This window comes from Engystomops pustulosus, chromosome 4 (genome assembly GCF_040894005.1).
Source record: "Engystomops pustulosus chromosome 4, aEngPut4.maternal, whole genome shotgun sequence".
Taxonomy (NCBI): Eukaryota; Metazoa; Chordata; class Amphibia; order Anura; family Leptodactylidae; genus Engystomops; species Engystomops pustulosus.
This window is the reverse complement of record NC_092414.1, coordinates 99,134,437-99,159,489: the sequence shown is the minus strand read 5'-3', so window position 1 is coordinate 99,159,489 and position 25,053 is coordinate 99,134,437. Positions and strand designations below refer to the sequence as shown.

Sequence of the window (25,053 nt, the reverse complement as noted above, 5' to 3'; positions counted from 1 at the left end):
ATAATGTTTCTGACTTATTGTACAGATTGTTACGGACGCGGCGATACCAAATATGGGGGTATTTTGGAAATTTTCAGGTTTTTTCACTTTATTAGATGTATATAGGGAATGTTTGTGTTTAGGGGGACTTTAACTTTATTTAATTAATTATTTTTATTCAAAAGTGTGTTATTAGTGTTTTTTTACCTTTTTTCTTTACTTTTACAGGTTAGCTTGAACAAGTGATCCATTGATCACTTGTTCAAGCTATTCTTCACCTAATACAGTGTAATACAGATGTATTACACTGTATTATGTGACACACTGAGCATGCTGCGCATGCTCAGTGTGTCACAGCCGGGTCCTGCCAGAAGGCACGGACCCGGCTCCCAGCAGGAGGATCGCGCAGCCCCGGGCACCGGCAGTCCCGGGGCTGCGATCGGAGCAGCGGACCCCCCCGGTAAGCGCCGCGGGGGGGTCCGATTCCAGCGACAATGCACCTGTTAGGGGTTAACACCCGCGATCGGAGAAATCTCCGATTGCGGGTGTTAGAGGCAGGTGTCGGCTATAATATATAGCCGACACTCGCAGCTTCTGGCGCCGGCTCCGTTTAGGAGCCGGCGCCAGAAGCTTGACGTACTATTACTGCATTTTGCGGGAACGCACCTCCCGCCATGCAGTAATAGTACGTCAAATGTCGGGAAGGGGTTAACCCCTTATCACCGACACTAGTTTTCAGCTCAATGACCAGACTCGATTTTTCAAATCTGACATGTCTCACGATAATTGGTTATAACTTCGGAACGCTTTAACATATCCGGGTTATTTTGTGAATGTTTTCTCGTGACACATTGTAATTCATGTTAGTTATAAAATTTAAGTGATAAGTTTTGCGTTTCATTCTGAAAAAAAGTGAACATTTGGCAAAAGTTTGTAAAAATTCTTCATTTTCCAAGTATGAAATGTTCTGCTTTCCAGACAAGAAGTAAAACTACCCAAAAAGTTTGATAATTAACATTTCCAGAATATCTGCTTTATGTTGGGATGATATTTTATGCTTCCAGTCATTTTTCTAGGATGTTATGAGGCGCAGAACTTTAGGTGCGATTTTTCTTATTTTCATGAAAATTGCCAAAACTCACATTTTGAGGGACCACTCAGCTTTCAGGTGACTTTGAGAGGCCTAAATAATAGTAAAACCCCATAAATTACCCCACTATAGAAACTTCACCCCTCAACGTATGTAAAACAACTTCTATTAAGTCCATTAACCCTTTAAGTGTTTCACATGGGTTAAAAAATATGGACCTGCGATTTAGAAACTATAGAATTTTTTTTGGAAAATACATTCATTTAGGCCAAAACTGACATTTTCAGAATAAATTAAATGATGAAACGCACTGCAACGCTTGATGCCCAATTCCTCCCGAGTGTACTGATACCCCATATGTGGTGGTGACTGCTGTACGGGCGCACGGCCGAGTATAGAATGAATGGAGGCGCCATTTACAGCAGATTTGTATTGTCACATTGTACGACCTATAATTTTTTTTCTTTTTGGTAATGCGAACATATGAGGGCTCATTATGTACGGGATGAGATACAATGTATAGATAATTTATTTTGGGAGTCTAAAGCTTATTCATGAGATTTTATTAACTATTTCAAGGGGGACACAAACAAAATCATCAATTTTTATTTTGGATTGTTAGCATTTTTTTTCCCCCGCTCACCGTAACGTAAAAATAATATTTTATCTTTATTCTCTGGTTCACTACGATTGCGGTGATACCTCATTTATTTAGTTTTTCTTATTTTTGCTCAATTTTCCTGAGCAAAACCAATATTGGAGAAAATCGCATTGTTTTTACTATTGACAATTTTTCAGGGCCATAACTTCTGTATTTTTCTGTTGTCAGATCTGGTTGAGGGCTTATTTTTTGCGAAAACAGTTGTTCTTTTCAGTCGTATCATATTAGGGAAGGTAACTTTTATTGATCACTTTTTAGAACATTTTTTGTGATGGTGTTTGATGGAAAATTGTATATTATGGGAAGTTTTTCGAGTTTTTTTTTACGTAGTTCACCAAGCGGGTTCAATATTGATTTAGATTTATTGTACAGATTAATACGGACGCGGTGATACCAAATATGTACGTGTTTTTGTGTTTTATTTACTTTATTTGCATTTTATGTGATACTGGGGAGATTATGGGACTTTTATTTTATTTATTTATTTAATTATATTATAAAAAGATTTAATTTTTTTTTTAAACTTTTTTTTACACTTTCTACTTCTTGGCTTGAAAAAGCGATCATCCGATCGCTTATTCAAGCCTTTACACTGCAATACACTTGTATTGCAGTGTATACTGTAAGTAACTGAGCATGCTGAGCATGCTCAGTTACACACAGCCGGGTCCTGCCAGGAGGAGTCGACAGCCCCGGGTCACTCGTCGGAACCCGGGGCTGAGGCAGGAGGGATTGGATCCCCCGGTAAGCACACCGGGGGGATCCGATCCACGGGGGGCACACTTGCACGCCGCGGTCTTGCTTGACCGCGGTGTGTAAGGGGTTAAACACCCGGGATCAAAGTTTTTCCGATCCCGGGTTTTAGTGCTGGGTCTGGGCTGTGATATCACAGCCCGACACCGGCACTATAATAACCCGGTGTCCCGAAAACTTCTTCTGACGCGCCGCCGTAGAAAGGCATACGCGTCAGAAGAAGTACCCTTAATGACCGCCGTAAAAAGCCGATAGGGCGGTCATTAAGGGGTTAATTCAATATGGAATATCTACAGGAATATTGCAAAATAATTACAAATTCTGAAATCACTATAGGGTGTGGAGATTGTAAGAAATATACTTTAAAACCTAGATTCTTTATTAACCTCTTAACGCTCAGCGTCCGATATATCAGTGACTTAGCGCTCAAGATTTGAGCCGAACCGGCATCGGGAAACACGGGGTGCCGGCTGTGACTGATAGCCGGCACCCCAGTTTAACACCCGCGATCGGAGTTGTCTCTGATCGCGGGTGATTAACCCATTAAATGCCGCGGTCATCGCGACCGCGGCATCTAACATGCATCTGGGGTGTTTTTCCCCCACGATCGCCCCCCCCCCGAATCATTTTCGGGGGGCACCGATCATTGCTACGGTATCACTGGGGTCCGATCTGGACCCCAGTGTTACCTGCAGGAACTGCCGGTAAGATGGCGTCTGTGACGTCATCTTACTGGCAGAGTGCCACCCTATGCAAGTGCATAGGCGGACACTGATAATGCCCTGCAATACATAAGTATTGCAGGGTATTATTATGAACAAGCAATCAGATGATTGCTTGTTCATTTCCCATGGTGGAAAAAGTGAAAAAGTAAAAAAAAAAATTATTCAATAAAAAAATAAAGTAATAAATCACCAAAAATGCCCAAAAGCCCCAAAACATATAAAGAGACATATAACTAAAAAAAAAGTCTAAATCATAACACAAACCCCACATATATAGGACCACCGCGTCCGTAACAACCCGTAGAATAAAAATAAATAATTATTGAACCCGCACGATGAACGCCGTAAAAGAAAACTGTTATAAACCCTCCAAAAATTATGATTTTTACCTATTCAATCCCACAAAAAATGCTATAAAAAGTGATTAAAAAAACATATGTACTCTAGAATGATACTGGTGCAAAGTACAACGTGTCCCGCAAAAAACAAGCCATCAACCAGCTCCGTAGCCAAAAACAAAGTTATGCCCTTGGAAGTTGGCAATACAAAAATGATAGATTTTTCCCCACAATAGGGTTTTATTTTACAAATTTAGTAAAACGCAAGAAAATATATTCGTGTCTGGTATCCCCGTAATCGTATCAACCCATAGAATAAAGATAACATGATTATTAGTCTATACGGTGAACACCACAAAAAAAAAGTAAAAAAACCAGTAGAGAATTGATGCTTTTCTACTCCTGCTCTCAAAAAGAAGTTCCTAAATTTTCAACAATAGGTGATACCAACCCCAAAATGATAACATTGGAAAAAGCATCTCATCCCGCAAAAAAAATGCCATCACATGGCCCTAATAGCGCAAAAGCGAAAATTTTACAGCCTTCAAAAGAGGCCAATGAGGAAAGTAAAATCCTGGCAGCTGCAGGGCGCTCCTTCCCTTCTGCGCCTCACTGTGTGCCCATAAAACAAGTCACGGCCACATGTGGGGGGTCTCTGCACTCGGGAGAAATTGTAGAACAAATTGTATGGTGGGTTTTGTATTTTTATCTTTTGGAAATGTGTAAATTTTAGGGCTAAATGAACGTATAACCGGCACAATTTGAGTATTCTAAATTTCGCCTCCATTTTGATGTAATTACTATGAAGATCTCAAGGGGTTAACAATCTTCGTAAAATCTGTTTCTGATAGCTTGAGGGGTGCAGATTTGAAATTGGGTTGGTTATATGGGGGGTTTTGATGCTAAATATGTAAATTTTCATTCAAAACTGTATTTATCCCCAAAATAGTCAATTCTGAAAATCCGGAAAAACGCTATTCGATTTGTAAGCCGCGTGACATCAAAATAAATTATCCAGACATTTCAAAAATGGTGAAAATGTAAAGTAGACACATGGGAAATGTTATTCAGCAATTTATTTAGGTGGTACATCTATCTGCCTGAAAACGCAATGATTTCAAATTTCAAAAATGGCAAATTTTTCAGAAAATTCATCATATTTTCTTTTTTTTTTTAAATAAATGCAAAACTTATCAGCCAAAATTTACCACTAAAATGAAGTACAACATGTGGGTAAAAAACAATCTCAGAATCGTTTTGATAAGCAACAGTGTTCAAAAGTTATAACCATATAAAGCGACGCATGTCAGAATCCAAAAAATGGGACTGAGCCTTAAGCTGTAAAATGGCTGCGTCCTTAAGGGGTTAATATGTTTAAAATAACTATGTACAAAAGGGACCCATTTAAATACAGCTGAGGTGTGTGGATGAAAATAGGTGACTAGAATCAGATATTTAAAGTAAGATTTTTAGACTTTCTAAGCAGTTTAAAAAAATAGATTTGTAGACTTTCTACTAGACTCATATTGATCCAAATCAACCCAAAGGTGTATGGCCTTGGTCACCATATCACTGGTTCTATCTTGCTCCAGACTCTACCTGGCTTCGGGCCAGGCCTGTGCATCACCTATACTGAAGAAAAAGGAAAAATGACAATATACATTACAGACCAAATGTTTGGACACACCTTCTCATTCAACAAACAAGGCCCAAACAGAAGTAACCTGTGCCCCCCACCTAACCAGTCCCTACAAGTCCCATCCACAGACTAAACATCAAACTGACGATTATTGCTTGTCTCTTTTTTGTCTTTTTATCCCCCTTTTCTCTTTGTTCATTTATCCCTAATATTATTGTTGTCATAGTTTGTACTTCACTCTCTGTACCCTCTCTGCTGCTGTAACGCTGTGAATTTCCCCACTGTGGGACTAATAAAGGATGATCTTATCATATCTTATCTTATCTTAAAGAGTTTTCTGTATTTTGATGACCATAAAAATTGTAGATTCACACTGAAGGCATCAAAACTATGAAATAACAAGTGTGGAATTATATACTTAACAAAAAAGTGTGAAATAACTGAAAATATGTCTTATATTCTAGGTCAGTGATGGCGAACCTTTTAGCGGCCGAGTGCCCAAACTGCAACCCAATACCCCCTTTATTTATTGTGAGGTGCCAACCAAAAATGAAAGCAGTAACTTATTGCTCTCTGTTCTTCAACAACGTTCAATCATATTGGCCTCCTGAGCACAAGTTGGAAAAATTGCATCATTTTAGCTTAATTCTAGTGTCCCTCTGTACACAGAGAATTGTAGGGCCCGCAGAAATCCTCCAAAGATAATTCGGTCCTGTCTACTCATTCTCCCTCTTCTTACATTCCCAAGTAGCGAAGTAAGTATCACTTAAATATATGAATGAAAGCAGCATTTTTTAAGTTGCTTGGAACTGCAGGAAGATTCTTTGAGTCCTGTCTAGTGTTCTTGGGTGATGGCCCGGGTGCCCACAGAAAGGGCTCTGAGTGCCACCTCTGGCACCCGTGCCATAGGTTCGCCATCACTGTTCTAGGTTCTTCAAAGTAGCCACCTTTTGCTTTGTTTACTGCTTTGCACACTCTTGGCATTTTTTGATGAGCTTCAAGAGGTAGTCTCCAGAAAAGTTTTTCACATCACATGTGTGCCCGTCAGGTTTAATAAGTGGCATTTCTTGCCTTATAAATATGTTTGGGATCATCAGCTGTGTTCTGCAGAAGTCAGGTGGCTACACAGCTGATAGTCCTACTGAATAGACTGTTAGAACTTGTATTATGACTAGAAAAAAGCAACTAAGTAAAGAAAAGCAAGTGACCATCATTACTTTAAGAAATGAAAGTCAGTCCATAAAATTGGGAAAATTTTAAAAGTGTCCCCAAGTGAAGGTGCAAAAACCATCAAGCGCTACAAAGAAACTGGCTCACATGAGGACCACCCTAAAAAGGAAGACCAAGAGTCACCTCTGCTGTGGAGGATAAGTTCATCTGAGTAACCAGTCACAGGTTAACAGCAGCTCAGATTAGAGACCAGGTCAATGCCTTACAGAGTTCTAGCAGCAGACACATCTCTACAACAACTGTTAAGAAGAGACTGTGTACAGCGGCCTTGATAGTAAAATATCTGCTTGGAAACCACTGCTAAGGACAGGCAACAAGCAGAAGAGACTTGTTTGGACTAAAGAACACAAGGAATGGACATTAGACCAGTTGAAATCTGTAGATTCCAAATTTGAGATCTTTGGTTCCAACCAGTTGTCTTTGTGCTACAAAGGATAAGGAATAACCTGTACATGCCTGGTTCCCACTGTGAAGCATGGAGGAGGAGGTGTGATGGGGGGTGCTTTGCTGGTGACACTGTTGGGGATTTGTTCATAATTGAAAGTATACTGAACCAGCATGGTTACCACGGCATCTTGCAGTGACATGCTAATCCATCCAGTTTGCGTTTAGTTGGACCATAATTTATTTTTCAACGGGACGACCCCGAACACATCTCCAGGACAGATGACATGGCCTCCACAGTCACCAGACCTGACCCCATTTCAGATGGTATGGGGTGAGCTGGACAGCAGAGTGAAGGCCAACAAGTGCTACACATCTCTGGGAACTCCTTCAAGACTGTTGGAAGACCACTTCTTGAAGCTCATCAAGAAAATGCCAAGAGTGTGCAAAGCAGTAATCAGAGCATAAGGTGGCTACTTTGAAGAACCTAGAATTCAGACACATTAAGTATATAATTCCAAATGTGTTAATCCATAGTTTTGATGCCTTCAGTGTGAATATACAATTTTTTATAAACATGAAAATACAGAAAACTCTTTGAATGAGAAGGTGTGTCCAACGTTTTTGTCTGTACTGTATATTGTAGTGTACAAGGAGATGCCCAACACATCATACAACGAGGACTACTTTATTTCTGAACACATGTTTTCTCTCATGACTTGTATGTTTTTAAATTATAAATTCTTTGTAGAGGAAATCAATCATTGGGATTTAGACCCACGAGCAATGACTACATGGTTATCTGGGAGAATGAAAGGATCACAATGGTGCCCTTAGCTTTATACAGAAAGAGAAATTTCAACACTGTATACAAGTTACCTAAGGAATCACAGAGGTGGACAAGATTCAAGCTGGTCTGATCGCTCTTGACCAGTCCCATAAAAAATTGATCATGTGTAACCTTCAACAAATATCACAAAGAATTGGGGTGATGTACTTGGCCTCTAAGGTCAGGAGAAGCCAGGAGGTAAAACACCAGTTTCTCTGCCTCTGTGACTGCTTAAAGGTCATTTGAATACAGTATTAATGTTCTTTTTCTGATTTTGATTTTAACACTGTATTCTGGATAAAAGGTGGGTGGTAGATTCTGGGCCTAAATCCTCACAACATATTTTCTTAAATTCTCTTGCCCTGAACAGCACTTCTCCTATGATAGACACTCATTCTTTATTTGAAACTTTATAGGAATTGTATACATGTTACCTTCAAACTTGAAGTGTATTGTTTGCAGCTTCAGTTAACAAAAGAAAAAAATAGCAATAAAAATATTATTTTACTTGTCATAAAAATTGGAGAATCAGGAGTTCATAAAATGTTATGTTTTTAAGTAAAAGTAAATTAAGATACTAATTGGCATATGAAATTATTATAATTTTAATTTAATAAAATTAGCATTTTTATACATTGAAAAGACACAGTGAACAACATTTTCCTATTTATGCTTTTTAATAGGTTAATGGGAAGGACCTGATAAAAGCTACTCACGAAGAAGCAGTTGAAGCCTTTCGTAATGCTAAAGACCCAATAGTAGTTCAAGTATTAAGACGAACATCAGCTAACAGAGCTCATGGAAGTTCCCAGGAGGTGCAGCTTGTGAATGTGAGCACTCAAACAGATATCACATTCGAGCACATAATGGCTCTTGCCAAACTTAGACCATCCACTCCTCCAGTTCCTGACATTTGCCCATTTCTTCTATCTGACAGGTAGGAGGATTTCCATTTGTGATTTGTCATAGAGACTGAGCTAAAGTTTAAATAAAATAATGTAAAAAAGTTTTGATTTAAACCAAATATGACTACTAAGTGACATCTGAACATTCAATGGTCTATGTCTATAAAACCTCACAATACAGCCAACATCTTATCTCCAGCTTCACTAAGGAATCCTGTAGCTTTTTCTTATCAAATGAACAATGTTGGAAAGCATACAACATCTAATATTTCCAAACTGTAACTAAAAAAATGAAAAAGGCAGTATTCTTTAGCCTAATCAATCTTTGCCTCCTAGACACCATGTAGGGATTAGACAGATAACACCAACTTGTAAGCGAATTAAGAAACCAAGCCTCACATCAAGCCATTCACCAGCGCTCATTGTTAGAAAAGTATTTTCAATTTATTGTAAAGTGTACTTCTGTATTTATTGAAGTTATTGTGTCCACATTTTCCAGAATATAAAACGTGGACATGGCTTCATTAGCAGACAGGCTGAGTTTCAAAAAGACAGATTGGAATCCTGCAGCTGCGGAACATTGCCAGCCCTTTGTTATGAATGTACTGCTGTATTTCTTTTGATTTGGTGCACAGATCATTGCCTGGAATCCAATTTAAGCTATGAAAATGACTACTCTAAGTGTGCAGTAAATGAAAAGAAACATATCTTTTTGTTCACTGTTTCTTTAGATTAGCAACCCATCCTAACCTCTTGAAACGAGAAAGCTGCAGATAAGTTTGTCATATTTTAATTAAAAAGAAGAACATTGTCTCATCTGGCCTTCTTGCACCAATTTTTTCCATATAGCTGCCATTCTCTTCATCCAATGGAGCATGAATTTTATGAAGGTAATGAGTATCTTTCCAGCCTGCCTGCTGATGGAGACAGAACAGAAGACTTTGAGTATGAGGTAAGACTATTTTCCATAACGCCTGAGGGCTTGCGGTTCTCTTACAGCATAGAAGAACACATTAATAATCATGTTTACAGGTATTATTTACTGTAATTGATCATAAAGTGACGCGTCTATTGTTATGTTGTGTCAAAACAAGAAATTTCTTATTTTTCTAATAAAAAGGATCTGTTGTCTTATGTTGATTGACATAAATGCAACATGTTCAAGGCCAGTGTTTCAATCTGAAGAGTGCTGGAGTAGGATGCACCAAATTTATTTGGAGGTACATCATTATTAGAACGTAAGATTAACATGGCCAAATATTTAATATACACTATGTTTGGTTCTAATTTCTACTTAGCAAAATTTTTTACATCATGTCTAGAGATGAGCGAGTATACTCGTCCGAGTATACTGCTCGGTCGAGTATTAGCATACTCGGACCGGCTCGTTACTCGGACGAGTATCTCACCGGCTCGAGATCGAGCAGTAAATTAATAAAATAAATTGAATAAAAGTATTTTTATTGTAAAAAAAAAATATTACACATGTTTGCAGATGTTTTACTTGTAAGAACACATTGAAATAACACTATTCTTCACTTTCCAGGTGTTCGCGCGTGTCTCCCGTTAGGTTCGGAGATGTTCGGAACATCTGGAATGTGAAGAATAGTGTTCTTTCAATGTGTTCTGCACTTAAATACTCCTGTATTCACTGTTTTTAATGTTTTAATTCTATTCTTCACTTTGCAGCTGTGCGCGCGTATCTCCGAACCTATCGGGAGACACACGCGCACACCTGCAAAGTGAAGAATAGAATTAAAACATTAAAAACAGTGAACACAGGAGCATTTAAGTGCAGAACACATTGAAAGAACAATATTCTTCACATTCCAGATGTTCGTGCACATCTCCTAACTTAGCGGGAGACACGCGCGAACACCTGCAAAGTGAAGAATAGTGTTATTTCAATGTGTTCTTACAAGTAAAACATCTGCAAACATCTGGAAAAAATTTTTTTTGCACTGTTCTTTTACTGTTCAGTTTTATTTAAAAAATGCTCGGGTCTCCCATTGACTTCAATGGGGCTCGTTATTCGAGACGAGCACTCGAGCATCTGGAAAAGTTCGTCTCGAATAACGAGCACCCGAGCATTTTAGTGCTCGCTCATCTCTAATCATGTCCTTAGTAAGACATTTATAATGTTGTTTCGAATAAAAAGGGAAGAAAAATAAAAAGTAGTTTTAACTGGATGACAGGTTACAATAACCTCTCCAATGCTTCTTTAAAAATGCCTTTGACAGCATTCTGACTTGAGTCAAATCTTTTATAAAGTTAATTTACAGCACCTGGCTCCCTGCCAGCAGTGTAAAGAAAGTCCCAGGGGGGAGTTCCAACTGCTCAAGTCCCTTTCTCCTTGCTCTGTATTCTCTCCTCCTCCATGCTCACACCCCCCCCCTTTAGCTCTCCCCTATCCACTCCCCTCCCTTACATTGTCTAAAACTTTTTTGAGTAATGTTAGTTTATTTTGCATTTCGGAGGTGGACTACCTCCTTCATCAGGTTCCTTGCTGGTGTTGGTGTGGACAGGTCTGGAAACAGCATCTCTGGGTTAACACTGGGAGGACCCTGCTCCCTAGGTTTAGTAAAGGCTCCAGGAAGGCGACAACTTTTTGGTCATAACTTCTTTTACCTTTTTTTTTTTAGATCAATTTGTTTTGAATCCAAATCAAATTTTAAAGCAATTTGTTGAATGATCAAATAGATTTTTTGAGGAATTCACAAATCTTTTATTGGGATGAGTCTTCAATATAAAAATTCTGGAAAAACAATTGTATTTAAAGCTCAGATAAATAATAAAATATATTTATAGTAGATGGAGAATCTATTTCAAATGAAAGCCGGCTATTCATTCGAAATTTTAGACTTTTAGGTTTATAAATAAATTTTAGGTTTATAAATAACTTCACAATTGATTTGAGAAAGTTGATTTTTTTCTGGACAATCATGTTAAAGTTAAAATGCAGTCTATGGTTCTCCCAAAGAACCAATGATTTGGTGATTGTCTTCTACAACAACGCAGGGTTAAAATTCTATTGTCTGTTGTCAGAAAGTGATCTATGTCACCCATCAAAGCTATCGAAAACCTTTCATGTATGACCAGTTTAACAATACCAGTGTTGGTCATCAAACACAAATGTGATAAGATAATAGTGCTTATTTTTATCCTCCTTTTGTGTATCTGGCTCGTAAGGGCTACATAAAAAGTTCCTGGGAACTGAAACATTTTTAGTAAAATTTTTGAAATTATTTCAAAATATAAAAATAACTGCAGACTATCAAGATGAAATCTCAATAGAGTCACAATTTATTTAGAAAGTAATTGACTTCGGACCTCATAAAATTCAATACAATTGATGTGTAGTAATTAAAATGTAAATTTTGCATTTTAATTTTACATTTTTCCCAAATCTGGTATATAGTGTTGCAGATGTGCTCTAGCTTATGATTTATAAAGCCTTTCCCCTACATTCCCATCATGTTTTTTATGCACCTTATGACTTGGTTATAACTGCGTCACACTGCTCGCTACAATAGCTCACTGTCAATAAAGAATTTTTCCATTCAATGACATCTGGGTTGCCTTTCTAAGTGCACAATTTAATATTCATTTTAAAAACTTGTAAAATAACTGTGACTAAGATAATTTTTAAAAATTTTTTTACAACATTTTAACTTCTTTTAAAAATGTTTTGAATTTCTTTTTGTGGTTTAAACTGAATCCTTCCATTGGCAACCTAATTTTCACACAAGGAATCACGTGGAGTCAAAGCAGGGTTTCCTTTTGCACTCCTGGACCAGCCTCAAATACAAGTAGTTGGCCCTCTATAGTAAAGACACAATAACAGAGTCTCTCAAATCACTGAATGTCAAGAAAGTCAGCATTTGTGCCAACACCAGAGAATTAGAGCTATAACCCCTGATACATTATGTATTCAGCTTGTCTTAAAATAGAAAACATAGTGATAGGTGTATTTTAAATCACATTCAAATAGATTGTTTAACTGTGTGGGTAATAGCAAAGCTTGCTGTGGGCATGTGTCAGTATAGTGAGGAATTTCTGACAGTTTAAGAATTATTAAAACAGTAAATGAGTATGACAATTGTTCTGTATAATATACCCAGTTTATGTACTTAAAGAGGTATTTTGACAAATTAATTATTGTTTGTATAATAATAAGTTATATATTTTTCCAATATAATTTTTGCAGCAGTTTCTCATGCCAGATATCTAACAATGGCCACATAGGTGCATGGCTCGTTAGTATCAAAGAGACTAATCAGAGCTATATGGTTTAACGAGCCGTGTACCTGTGTGACCACGGTCGATTTCTGTTCACTGGAAACAAAACAATGAAGCTTCCTATAGAATGACAGCAAGCAGAGATCTAGAAAACAATGAGGAACTGATACAGAAAGTATATTGTAAAATTGTATATCTTTTCATTACACAAACAATAACATTTATTTGCTAAAATGGGAATACCCCTTTAAAAGTAAAAAAGTAACACATTCCCCTTTAGAGTAAGCAAACTATCTGATATTCCAGTATTGGATAAGATTGAAAAATAATACTTGTTCCAGTCCTCTGACCAGAGCATTATCTCCATCGAGCACATGGAATTGATAAACACGAATGTCTTTTTACTGCACCGCCACCCATATCTATTTAGCTGAATCTGACATCAATTCTGATTTGTCCCCTCTCTCTACTTTTCAAAAAGTCATGCCATTCTCAGCCTGTCATCGCTGATAAGTGAGAAGACATGAGGGAATCCAATTTCATTTGTGATTGCAAAGCTTTCAGCAGATTGAACATGTTTACCATCTTGCAGCTCTGTTTGAGTCTTGTTTATTTCTATTGCACTTCACACATACATTCTAAATTTGTTTATTTTTATGATGACATTGTTAAGAGTAAGGTGTGATAGGAAACAAATGATAACATAGATCATAGCTTAGATATGGCAGAAATAAGCAACATAGCTTACACATTTTGTCAATGAATACCGTTTTTTAATTAATGTCAAGTTAATACAGTACATGATGGAGAAACCTTAGCTAGGTATCAGACACTGATTTGGTTATACAGCTTTTAGCCACTTTTAGGCAGCCATCTTTTGATTGAAATAAGATTTAAAAGACCAGTGGGTAGAGTATAGAGACTACTGAATCTACTGTAAGTGCTCATTCTGTTTTGTGATGTAGCCCACTTACTGCCCTACTTTGTAAAAAAAACATCCGGTCATTTCCCTTTGCTGCATTAGGGTGGTGGGGTGGAGTAAAGATTCCATCAAGATCTGTATTAATTTCAGATTGAACTGCATATCCAAAGAATGCCCTCTTAAATTTAACTTTTTTTTAACTCTTTTTTTAACAGGAAACAACCAAAGTAATTCTTATGCCTTGCAAATCTTATATAGGTCAAGTTCATAATGGGCAAAAGTGGTACTAGTTCAGAGAATCACATCAAACTTCACCAAAAGAATGGGGGCAAAATGATTTCTACATACCCATATATGTTGTAATACTGTTGGTAATACATTTTTATATAAAACTGTCCATAATATCAAAGATGAAGCCACCGAATAAACAAAATACCAGTCCCACCATTTTTATAGAGCCAAAGACATATCCAATAGTGTTTGCAAGAGGAGATACAAATTGTTACGTACCCTCATTGTTCTTTCACACCCTTTCTGAGCTACACTTTGGGTGCCTTCGTTCAACTGTGGAAGAATCTGAGAAAGCAGAGAGTACATATTAGTTCTGCAAAACCCTTGTTACATTGTAATACGTTTTTCTGTGGACTGTATTGGACAAGGTTTCTCAGTTGTTCAACATTGAAATGATGTCTCTTTTAGGTCAGTACAAACACACTACTTTCAGTTGATGTCCTTTCCATTGTGGCTGAATACTTGTTTTCGACCTCAGAATGGAATAGAATCCAACAATTTAGAAAATTGTAGCCGCTATTTATCACAGGTCACAGCATACCCTCTTAATTTATGTAACTAATATAAATATAAGTGATCTAATTTCTATGTATTCCTTCCCTATGCATAAGAGAAATACTGTAAATATGCAGTATAGACTCAAGGTTACTGGTTGTGTAGAAAGACTGACATGGTAATGTATTTCAACACATAGAAGGTTGTAGAAAATCTTTATTTTTACATTATATAATATTTTGTTTTGCTTTCCACGAACACATAATCGTTCATCCACATTTTTTAAAAGAAATTGCAGGTCCCCTTGCAATACTTACAGTTAAATTGTAATTTATATGATTTTTATTTTTTTTTTCCGGCAGAACATCAGCGGCAGTGATTTAGTTGTAATGTTTCAGAACCTGACTGGGAAAAATAATTTTAGTGATTTCTCTCTGCTTCTGTAGATAGTCTTGTGATGACTATATTTCACAACTATTGTTAAAACGATAACTCCATGAAAGAGCAATTTATGACTGAGGCATGAATAGAGCCAAAAACAGTCTCAAATATAATCATAGCAGAGACTGAGCTGGATTGAAGGTTGTACACTTACTGTAAACCCTTATTGTTTCTTTTAACCTACTTAAAGTGGAAGCTTTCACTATGACATTGACACATTTATGTGTGAAAAAAGGCAGACAATGGTGTGTTCCACCAGAGGAGCAAACCTTAAATTGTAATCAGTAAATTTTCCCTTTAAAAGGCATATTAGAAAATGTGCTTATAGAACTAAAGGTTTACAGTCCATATTTTATTGTTGAGGTTATAAAATAATTAATAAATATCCACCTCCAGATTCAGTGTGAGATATTTATCCTGATATATCCATCATGAAAGAGGGTTTGGGGGACATCATACTCTGGAGCACCATGTCCCAGCTTATAATAAATAGCCCCCTGTGTCTCCTATGCATTTTTCTACATTGAATTAAAGTGAATGGGAGTTTACACTTGTGCTTGCAGCTAAGCATAAGCATTAGCAGAATTTTAAACTACCTCAGTTGATAAGATATAAATGGGGTATAGCAATACATTATTTTATAAATGTAAATTAAATTTTAGATCACTAGAAACAGCAAAACTTAGCATAGCCTTCTATATTGTTGCATAAGTATACCATTCCGTATCTATTTGTACTGAATAATATAATAATTTGAGAGTATAAGTGTGTTTATAAAGTCATCAAAAAAGTTTATATATTTACATTAACTATCACGAATAATGAAGAGATATGTATCTGATGGGCACGCATATCCTTAGCACACACACGACACAGGTAAACAGTCCAGAAGATCAATGCTTACAGTACAGGACGCTTCGGTGTTTCTCAGCCTCAAAGTTTAAGAGTCCATAGATAATGTAAATAAAAGCCGCGGCACTCACTTAGTAAAAAGTGTTGTCCGTTACTCTGAATAAAGGACAAAACTTTTTACCAAGAATCAGTGAGTGCCATGACTTTTATTGACACTATTTACATAAACTATGTTATCTTCTTAGATCTTAACACACATCTGATCTATTCTATCTTAAAGAGTAACTCAACGTTTAACAAAATTGCATGAATCAAAGTTGCAGATTATAATAGTAAACTTTGTAATATACTTTATATAAGTAAAATGTTCCTGTGACCTTTTTCCCTTCCTTTGTTATTCATTTTTGTAGTTTGTGTAATCGGCTTTCCCTCTCATATTCACACAGATGATAGATAAGGAACCTGCTAAGATTTGTAATGACCGTTCTTTATAGACAGATTACAACTTGCACTATTTTTGCCTGAAATTTTAAAAAACCTCAGTTCTAGTGTTAGATTTGATTATACTTTCATATATAAAGGGCCACATTTATCACTTTTGTGCGCCTAAGTGTAGTAGTTGCGCCTAAATTCTGGCGGACTGTTTGCCAGAATTATCATGAACAGTGATAAGTTAATTTCCTGCCTCTTATTAATCACTTTACTTTAACACAGTTTAGGCGCAATTTTGGCACAGTTTAGGCGCAATGTTAGATTCAGGCACTTACATGTGATCCTGCTACAAGCTCCTCTCTGCTTCTCCCACATTCCAGAATGAAGATAACACTCACAGCAGCACCCAGGTGTGACACCCAGCACCCAGTGATCTCCTCAGCAGTGGCTTCTCCTAGAGGGGATCCGAGGGTCTCCTGATGCACCCCTGTAATTCTGCCCAGTATCCCCCCTCAGACACTGGTGATACTGTGCAGAATTACATGGGGGACACTTGTATGTAGAATCTGCAACGTTCTGCAAAGTTCTGCAAAGTTTTCTCCTGTCTTGCTTTGAGCTCGGGAGTTTGCAGAATGTTTTGTAAATAGAAGATGATGAACTGTAAATAGAGTCTGCAGCTCCTGTCTGCAGAGTATCTTATGTCTGTATTATATGTTCTAGTGTCTGCAGTGTCTGGCTGAGCTTTGCTGCTAGAAATGAGCTGTTCTGCAAAGGGGCTCAGTGCTTTCTTCTCAGTTAACGCCACCTTCGGGCTGGAGTGTTTTTGCACCCGTTTTTGCTCCTAAATGAAAACGTTGCAAGTGATATATATCATTAGGCGCAGCAAAACATCTGGATTGGTAAGATAGATGAGGGAAAGCTGGTTATTTTTGCTGCGCGGCTAGTTTGGCGTTTAGTCGCAAAAATGGTGCAAAAACAGTGCGCCTGAATGAAAAGGCGCAAAAACAACAGAAAAAACGAGTGATACATGTGGCCCAAAATATACAAAACTGTGTGTATTTTTAGTTATACACAGTATAATTCAACAACAAACTTGTTACATGCTAACACAAAGCCTGACCAAGGTCAGAGAGATCCTTAAGTGAAAAACTTTCTGGACCCTTCTTTACAGTAATAGTGCTGGATAATGATTGATATATGCTTGAAATAAGCATTAAGCATTGAATTTGAGTCAGTCCATTTATGGCAGTGGTCCCTGAATCACATCTTAATCCCCGCCATAATCCACCCCAGTTTGAGTAATATCTTGGAAGCAGCTTGAAGCTTTTGAAACTACATGAAAATTCTAATTTTGCATAAAATGTTTGACTATATAATTTTCTAAGGGATATACAGGCAGTCCCCGGGTCTCTGTGGATTGTCATAAGAATCAGGGTTAACAATAAAGTTAATTGCAGACACCATTGATAATTATTAGAGATGTTTATTTTAGCCTAAGGCTAAAGTACAGTAAATTACTAACATCCAGAGGTCCGTTTGTAAATAGGGGTCGAGTGTTCTTAAGTAGGGGACTGCCTGTAATTAATATTTGTAATTTTGACTTATATTTAATATGGATGTAATGCTCCATCCCTATACTTTTTAAGGTTATTCATATATTTGAGAAAGATATTCTTGCTAAACATACCCTTAATTTTTGTTTCTCTTAGGAAATTGAACTGTGTCGCCTAAATAATCAGGAAAGACTGGGTCTAACAGTCTGCTATAGGACAGATGATGAAGAAGATACTGGAATATATGTTAGTGAGGTAAAAATAACTTAAATGTGTCATTTTTATTTTTAGGAAATATTCTAGTTCATTGTTTCAAGGATGGAATAAGGAAAACATTGCCTTGTAAGGCAGCCCCCTTTAACATCAAAAGTCATCCCTGACAATAAGGGAGATTCCTTACAATATAGCCAAAAGAGACAATGTTTTCCTTATCCCATTCTGTATTTGCATATTTCATAGAAACCCCCAGTGAAGAGTCAATGGCTATAAGTCTCCACTGGTTAATTGTCAAAGTCTCCATAAGGAAAGAGCTCTTACTTCCCTACCAATTTTTTTTAAACATGAGATACAGGTTTAAAGCAAGTTCAAACTTATTGTTTGATTAAGATACAATATCTTTCCCTATGAACTAGCTGCACACAGTGTTTGAGGGTATACTTTCTGCAGGTGCTGGAGTTCACGAAGGAATATTATTTCAACTATACAAATGTTCAGAATTATTAAAGCGGTTGTCTACTTTCAGCAAGAAAATGTTATTGTTTGTACTATGAAAATAGACTGATTTTTTTCAGTGTCCATTTTTTTCCTATTATTCTCTATGGAAGTCGTCCCCCATATGAGCAGACCACTCTTTTAAAAGACCAATTTTGTGAAAAAAATCTGTGATGAATTGGGCGGTATGCTCAAGGAGGTTTCACTGCAGATATATATATAAACTCTGAATGAGGGTGGGTGCCAGCCAATAAAGCTAGGCATGGACTTATATATAAATATAACAAAAAATGGCCAATGGAGTCCTGCCATTTTTTGGTATCGATAGATGATAGATAGATAGATAGATAGATAGATAGAGACAGTACTTGCATATGAACATGACACTATACAGCTTCCAAAAACTACTGACAGGTTCCTTAAAGACAAAGAATTTTTTCATAATAACTAAACATTCATGGGTTGTATAAAACACAAAGTTGATTCAATCAGGATTATTAACATTCACAGTTAGATTAAATTAAACAATTAAGCAGGTGACCATCCATTATCCTGCTTTTGCAATATTCTGATAAATGTCTCCAAACAATCTTATATACTGTATTTTCTTCTGAACCATAAAATCATTATTTCATTTTAATCAGCCTGGGGCATTTCCAAAGGGCAGACTATTGTCGGGTTTTACAATCTTATATAATTACATTGTCTTTTGCCATTAAATAGCAGACTTTGGTTTATTATTTTGGTGACAGGCTATTATTAAAAAAGAGCCTAGTGAACATTCTACCGTGTATGAAATGTAACCTAAAACCAAATGCTACACTTGAGGTGTTTTGTTTGAAAAATAGCTGGTGGGATGACAGGACCAAATAAATGACTTAGGATAACCATCAACTGAAGGTGATAGATAGTGTTCCCATTCTGGACACTGGATCATTATTCATTGCAAAAATATTAAACATCTGGACAGCTCAAGAGCCCTGCAGATCTGTCAAGATTTATCTCAATATATCAGTAACAATTTCAGGTTATTTACAGTGATACAAAAGCAGATTTGCACCTGATAGGCTCGCTGTAGAAAAAATGCAGATTACCTCCATAATTTATATAGTTTACACCTTATTCCTTGTAAGACTGGGGCACTGGCAGTAAATTCACACAAAGTAGAACAGCAGTAGTACTAATAACTAAAGTAAAACACCAAGGGTTTATATTTTGCATACTTAGTATACATACTGTAAATTTTAGGAATTTTTTTACAAATTAGGTTGTTTACAATTTTAACTTATCATTACTATATTAGATCCAGAACTAGACAAATCTATCCAACAGCCAAAGACAGATAGATTAATAGATTATTGGACAAACATTAAGCTTTTTTAGTATTTCTACAGTTTATCTAATAAGGCGCATACAGATTTCATGGTTAATAAAAAATTGATAGATGATGTACTGTAATAATTGAACCATTAATAAATAATATTATTTATAACTACATTTTATGTGAAATTCGATCATAGGTTGATCCAGACAGTATTGCTGCCAGGGATGGCCGCATTCGAGAAGGAGACAGGATCCTGCAGGTCAGTCTTTCTCAATGCACTTTTTTCTTAATCTTTTTTCAATCATATTTTAATGATAATATATTAACACAATCCCAATGACATTTTTGTGTTTTAACTGATGCTTTTTAAAAGATGGAGTTTAAAAGATAAAATAACTTCAGGGAACCTGTGACATGTTTGACAGCCCACAAAATGACTTAAAGGGGTTGTCCACTTTTAGCAAATTATTGATATAGTTTGTGTAATGAAAAGTTATAAAGATATAAATATATCATAGCTTGTTTTGGATGCACTGTAGGCTGGTTGTGCATCACACCAGCGACAAGTTCAGTCATATATTGGGTCCTCAAGGAGGAGAGCAATTGGTTTGATTTTACCTTTTGACCCTAAATTAAACATATTCAATTTTAGGGTTCAGATACATTTCTCCTTCTGCCTGTATGGTCAGGGAAGCGAACAAGTAGTCTGCAGATGAAGGATTGTATCTCCTGAATCATGTATGCTTACAGACAATGGTATGATGGGTGATAGGAGCAGGAGTATTATCATTACTCATTTCAGCAGTAGCTAGTAACAGCAGAGATCACAATGGGGCAGATTTATCAAGCAGTCTGAAAGTCAGAATATTTCCAGTTGCCCATGGCAACCAATCACAGCTCAGCTTTCATTTCACCAGTGCTCATGAATATTTTAAAGGGGAGCTGTGATTGGTTGCCATGGGCAATTGGAAATATTCTGACTTTCAGACACTTGATAAATCTGCCCCAATATGTCCAAAAAAGCTTCCTTTTTCTTTTAGATTGTTTGGTCTTCTTAATGATTTAAGTTATGAGATTTATTTTTCTTTTAGTGTGTCTTGTGTGCATTCTATTGTACAATGGTTAGCAAATTAAACATATTTAAAGGTAACTACCATATGTTTTCATAGAAAGTATCCAAAGAGTCATCAGGCTGTATATTCTAAATAAGTCAATATTTTAATAAAAGATCAAATTATATTACAGCTTGTGCATTCACAAACTTCAGCCCTTATGTAAAAATAGTTCCTGAATAGAGATGAGCGAGCACTAAAATGCTCGGGTACTCGTTATTCGAGACGAACTTTTCCCGATGCTCGAGTGCTCGTCTCGAATAACGAACCCCATTGAAGTCAATGGGAGACTCGAGCATTTTTCAAGGGGACCAAGGCTCTGCACAGGGAAGCTTGGCCAAACACCTGGGAACCTCAGAAAAGGATGGAAACACCACGGAAATGGACAGGAAACAGCAGGGGCAGCATGCATGGATGCCTCTGAGGCTGCATAATCGCACCATTATGCCAAAATTATGGACAACAGCATGGCCATGACAGAGTGACAGAATGAAGCTAGATAGCATCTAAAACATCCAATAATTGACCCTGACACTATAGGGGACGGCATGCAGAGGCAGCAGCGGCAGGCTAGAGAGTGTCATGGCGACATACCCTAAATGGACTCAGGCTTCAAACCAATGGGTGGCAGAGAGGAACCAAAGGAGGTGAGCAAGAAGCGCTCAAATAATATCGGTACATGATAAAAGTTTGCCAGTATATTTTGTGGATTACACAGCAGGGTGGCGACAAAGGTAACATGGAAGCCATGAAAACAACTCAAAATTCTGCCTGACACAGCTCGTTTGATAAGGGGACCATGTATGGAGGCAGTGAACTAGTAGTAGATTAAAGGTGCTGCAGTTAAAACTATGTTAGTTGGATCTTGGCATGGAGCTGGCGCTCCGCTGCCAGGCGAGCTTTCGCCAATCCAAGCCCCTGTCTCTAGGCTACTCCCCAAACAGCACTTCTAAGAACCTTTTGTATAAGATCAAGTGTAGTAGCGTTCTTATAAGTTTAGGATATGGCGGGTGAGGGGAATGTAAACAGATGCGCAAGAAGCGCTGAAATAATATCGGTAAATGATAAAAGTTTGCCAGTATTTTTTGTGGATTACACAGCAGGGTGGCGACAAAGTTAACAAGTTTGTTGTGGAAGCCATGAAAACAACCCAAAATTCTGCCTGACACAGCTCGTTTGATAAGGGGACCATGTATGCTTACAGTTCATGCCAGTAGCTGCACTGGCTGCCAGTCTCCTTTCGAATAGTTTAAAATAATAACCCTCATCCATAAAGCTCTGTATAATGCTGCACCCCCCTACCTCTCCTCTCTTATCTCAGTCTATCGCCCAACCCGTGCTCTTAGATCCGCCAGTGATCTTAGATTAACCTCTACCCTAGTGCGGACCTCCCACTCGCGTCTCCAAGACTTCTCTAGAGCTGCACCAATTCTATGGAATGCTCTGCCCTGGACTATCAGACTAATACCTAACCTCCAAAGTTTCAAACGTGCTCTTAAAACCCATTTCTTTAGGCAAGCCTATAACACTCATTAACTGCATGAAGTTTTAACTCTTCTACTAACCCGTCCTGTGTCGTCCTCCCATCTGTTATCCAGCAACCAACAGGCACCAGACTTCTCTACAGTCCCATTCACCCTGGACCTGGTATATAAGATGACGGCTGAGTGGTTCAAGTGACAGCAATTCCATTTATTATATTTTGTTCTATTCCCTAAGAAGAATGGCTTGACCATTAAATATTCTTTTACCTCGTGTTACCCCATCATCTTCATAAACCGTAAGCTCTGGCGAGCAGGGACCTCACTCCTGTTGTTCCATACAAATGTTGTGCTCTGTTACATTACATTTGTATTTGTTTCCTATGATTTGTAAAGCGCTACGGAATATGATGGCGCTATATAAATAAAGATTATTATTATTATTATGGAGGCAGTGAACTAGTAGTAGATTAAAGGTGCTGCAGTTAAAACTATGTTAGTTGGATCTTGGGATGGAGCTGGCGCTCCGCAGCCAGGCGAGCTTTCGCCAATCCAAGCCCCTGTCTCTAGGCTACTCCCCAAACAGCACTTCTAAGAACCTTTTGTATAAGATCAAGTGTAGTAGCGTTCTTATAAGTTTGGGATATGGCGGGTGAGGGGAATGTAAACAGATGCGCAAGAAGCGCTGAAATAATATTGGTAAATGATAAAAGTTTATTAGTATATTTTGTGGATAACACAGCTGGGTGGCGACAAAGTTAACAACTTTGATGTGGAATCCATGAAAACAACCCAAATTTCTGCCTGACACACCTCGTTTGATAAAGGGACGATGTATGGAGGCAGCTATATGGACGACTTTTGGAGGTAGCAATGGAGACAACGTGTGGAGGCTGCTATGGAGACAATTTAATTTGGATAGTGCCTGTATGTGGCAGTCCCAAAAATTTTTCAAACCAGAGGAGCAGGTAGGTGGCCCTCCAGAAAAATAGAATAGATTGAGTGCCTGTATGTGGTAGTCCCAAAAAGTTTTCAAACCAGAGGAGCAGGTAGGTGGCCCTCCAGAAAAATAGAATAGATTGAGTGCCTGTATGTGGCAGTCCCTAAAAGTTTTCAAACCAGAGGAGCAGGTAGGTGGCCCTCCAGAAAAATTGAATCGATTGAGTGCCTGTATGTGGCAGTCCCAAAAAGTTTTCAAACCAGAGGAGCAGGTAGGTGGCCCTCCAGAAAAATGGAATAGATTGAGTGCCTGTATGTGGCAGTCCCAAAAAGTTTTCAAACCAGAGGAGCAGGTAGGTGGCCCTCCAGAAAAATTGAATAGATTGAGTGCCTGTATGTGGCACTCCCAAAAATTGTTTAAAACAGAGGACCGGGTCGGTGGCCCTCCAGAAAAATTAAATGCATAAAGTACTATAGCTAGAGCCAGTGGGCCCTGTCAAAAAATAGCCAGTTTCCTCTGCTTTACTGTACAAAGAGGAGGAGAAGGAGGAAAATGAGGAGGAGGAGGAGTGGATCAATTATTCAGGTTGAGCTTCCTTCACCTGGTGGAGATTGGAAATTATGAGAAATCCAGGCTTTATTCATCTTAATAAGCGTCAGCCTGTCAGCGCTGTCAGTCGACAGGCGTGTACGCTTATCGGTGATGATGCCACCAGCTGCACTGAAAACCCGCTCGGACAAGACGCTAGCGGCAGGGCAGGCAAGAACCTCCAAGGCGTACAGCGCCAGTTCGTGCCACATGTCCAGCTTTGAAACCCAGTAGTTGTAGGGAGCTGTGTGATCATTTAGGACGATGGTATGGTCAGCTACGTACTCCCTCACCATCTTTCTGTAAAGATCAGCCCTACTCTGCCGAGACTGGGGACAGGTGACAGTGTCTTGCTGGGGTGACATAAAGCTGGCAAAAGCCTTGTAAAGCGTACCCTTGCCAGTGCTGGACAAGCTGCCTGCTCGCCTACTCTCCCTCGCTACTTGTCCCGCAGAACTACGCACTCTGCCGCTAGCGCTGTCAGAAGGGAAATACTGTTTCAGCTTGTGAACCAGGGCCTGCTGGTATTCATGCATTCTCACACTCCTTTCCTCTGCAGGGATGAGAGTGGAAAGATTTTGCTTGTACCGTGGGTCCAGGAGAGTGAACACCCAGTAATCGGTGCTGGAATAAATTCTTTGAACGCGAGGGTCACGGGATAGGCAGCTTAGCATGAAATCTGCCATATGCGCCAGAGTACCAACGCGTAAGAATTCACTCCCCTCACTGGCCTGACTGTCCATTTCCTCCTCCTCCAACTCCTCCAACTCCTCTTCTTCTGCCCATACACGCTGAACAGTGAAGGACTCAACAATGGTCCCCTCTTGTGTCTCGCCAACATTCTCCTCCTCTTCCTCCTCCTCCTCCTCCGCCTCCACCTCCTCCGATATGCGCTGAGAAACAGACCTAAGGGTGCTTTGGCTATCAACAAGGGAATCTTCTTCCCCCGTCTCTTGTGACGAGCGCAAAGCTTCCGACTTCATGCTGATCAGAGAGTTTTTCAACAGGCCAAGCAGCGGGATGGTGAGGCTGATGATGGCGGCATCGCCACTGACCATCTGTGTTGACTCCTCAAAGTTACTCAGCACCTGACAGATATCAGACATCCACGTCCACTCCTCATTGTAGACTTGAGGAAG

The 25,053-nt window shown here is 38.3% G+C and overlaps 1 protein-coding gene across 1 annotated transcript in view; it reads left to right on the top strand.

Moving 5' to 3' along the window:
* PDZRN4 (PDZ domain containing ring finger 4) overlaps positions 1-25,053 on the top strand; it is a 100,189-nt gene that overhangs the window by 61,417 nt on the left and 13,719 nt on the right. The window contains exons 2-5 of the mRNA XM_072146871.1: positions 8,312-8,565; positions 9,383-9,485; positions 17,915-18,013; positions 19,990-20,052. Coding sequence (XP_072002972.1) covers positions 8,312-8,565; positions 9,383-9,485; positions 17,915-18,013; positions 19,990-20,052 — 519 coding nt within the window. The remainder of the gene's footprint in view (positions 1-8,311; positions 8,566-9,382; positions 9,486-17,914; positions 18,014-19,989; positions 20,053-25,053) is intronic.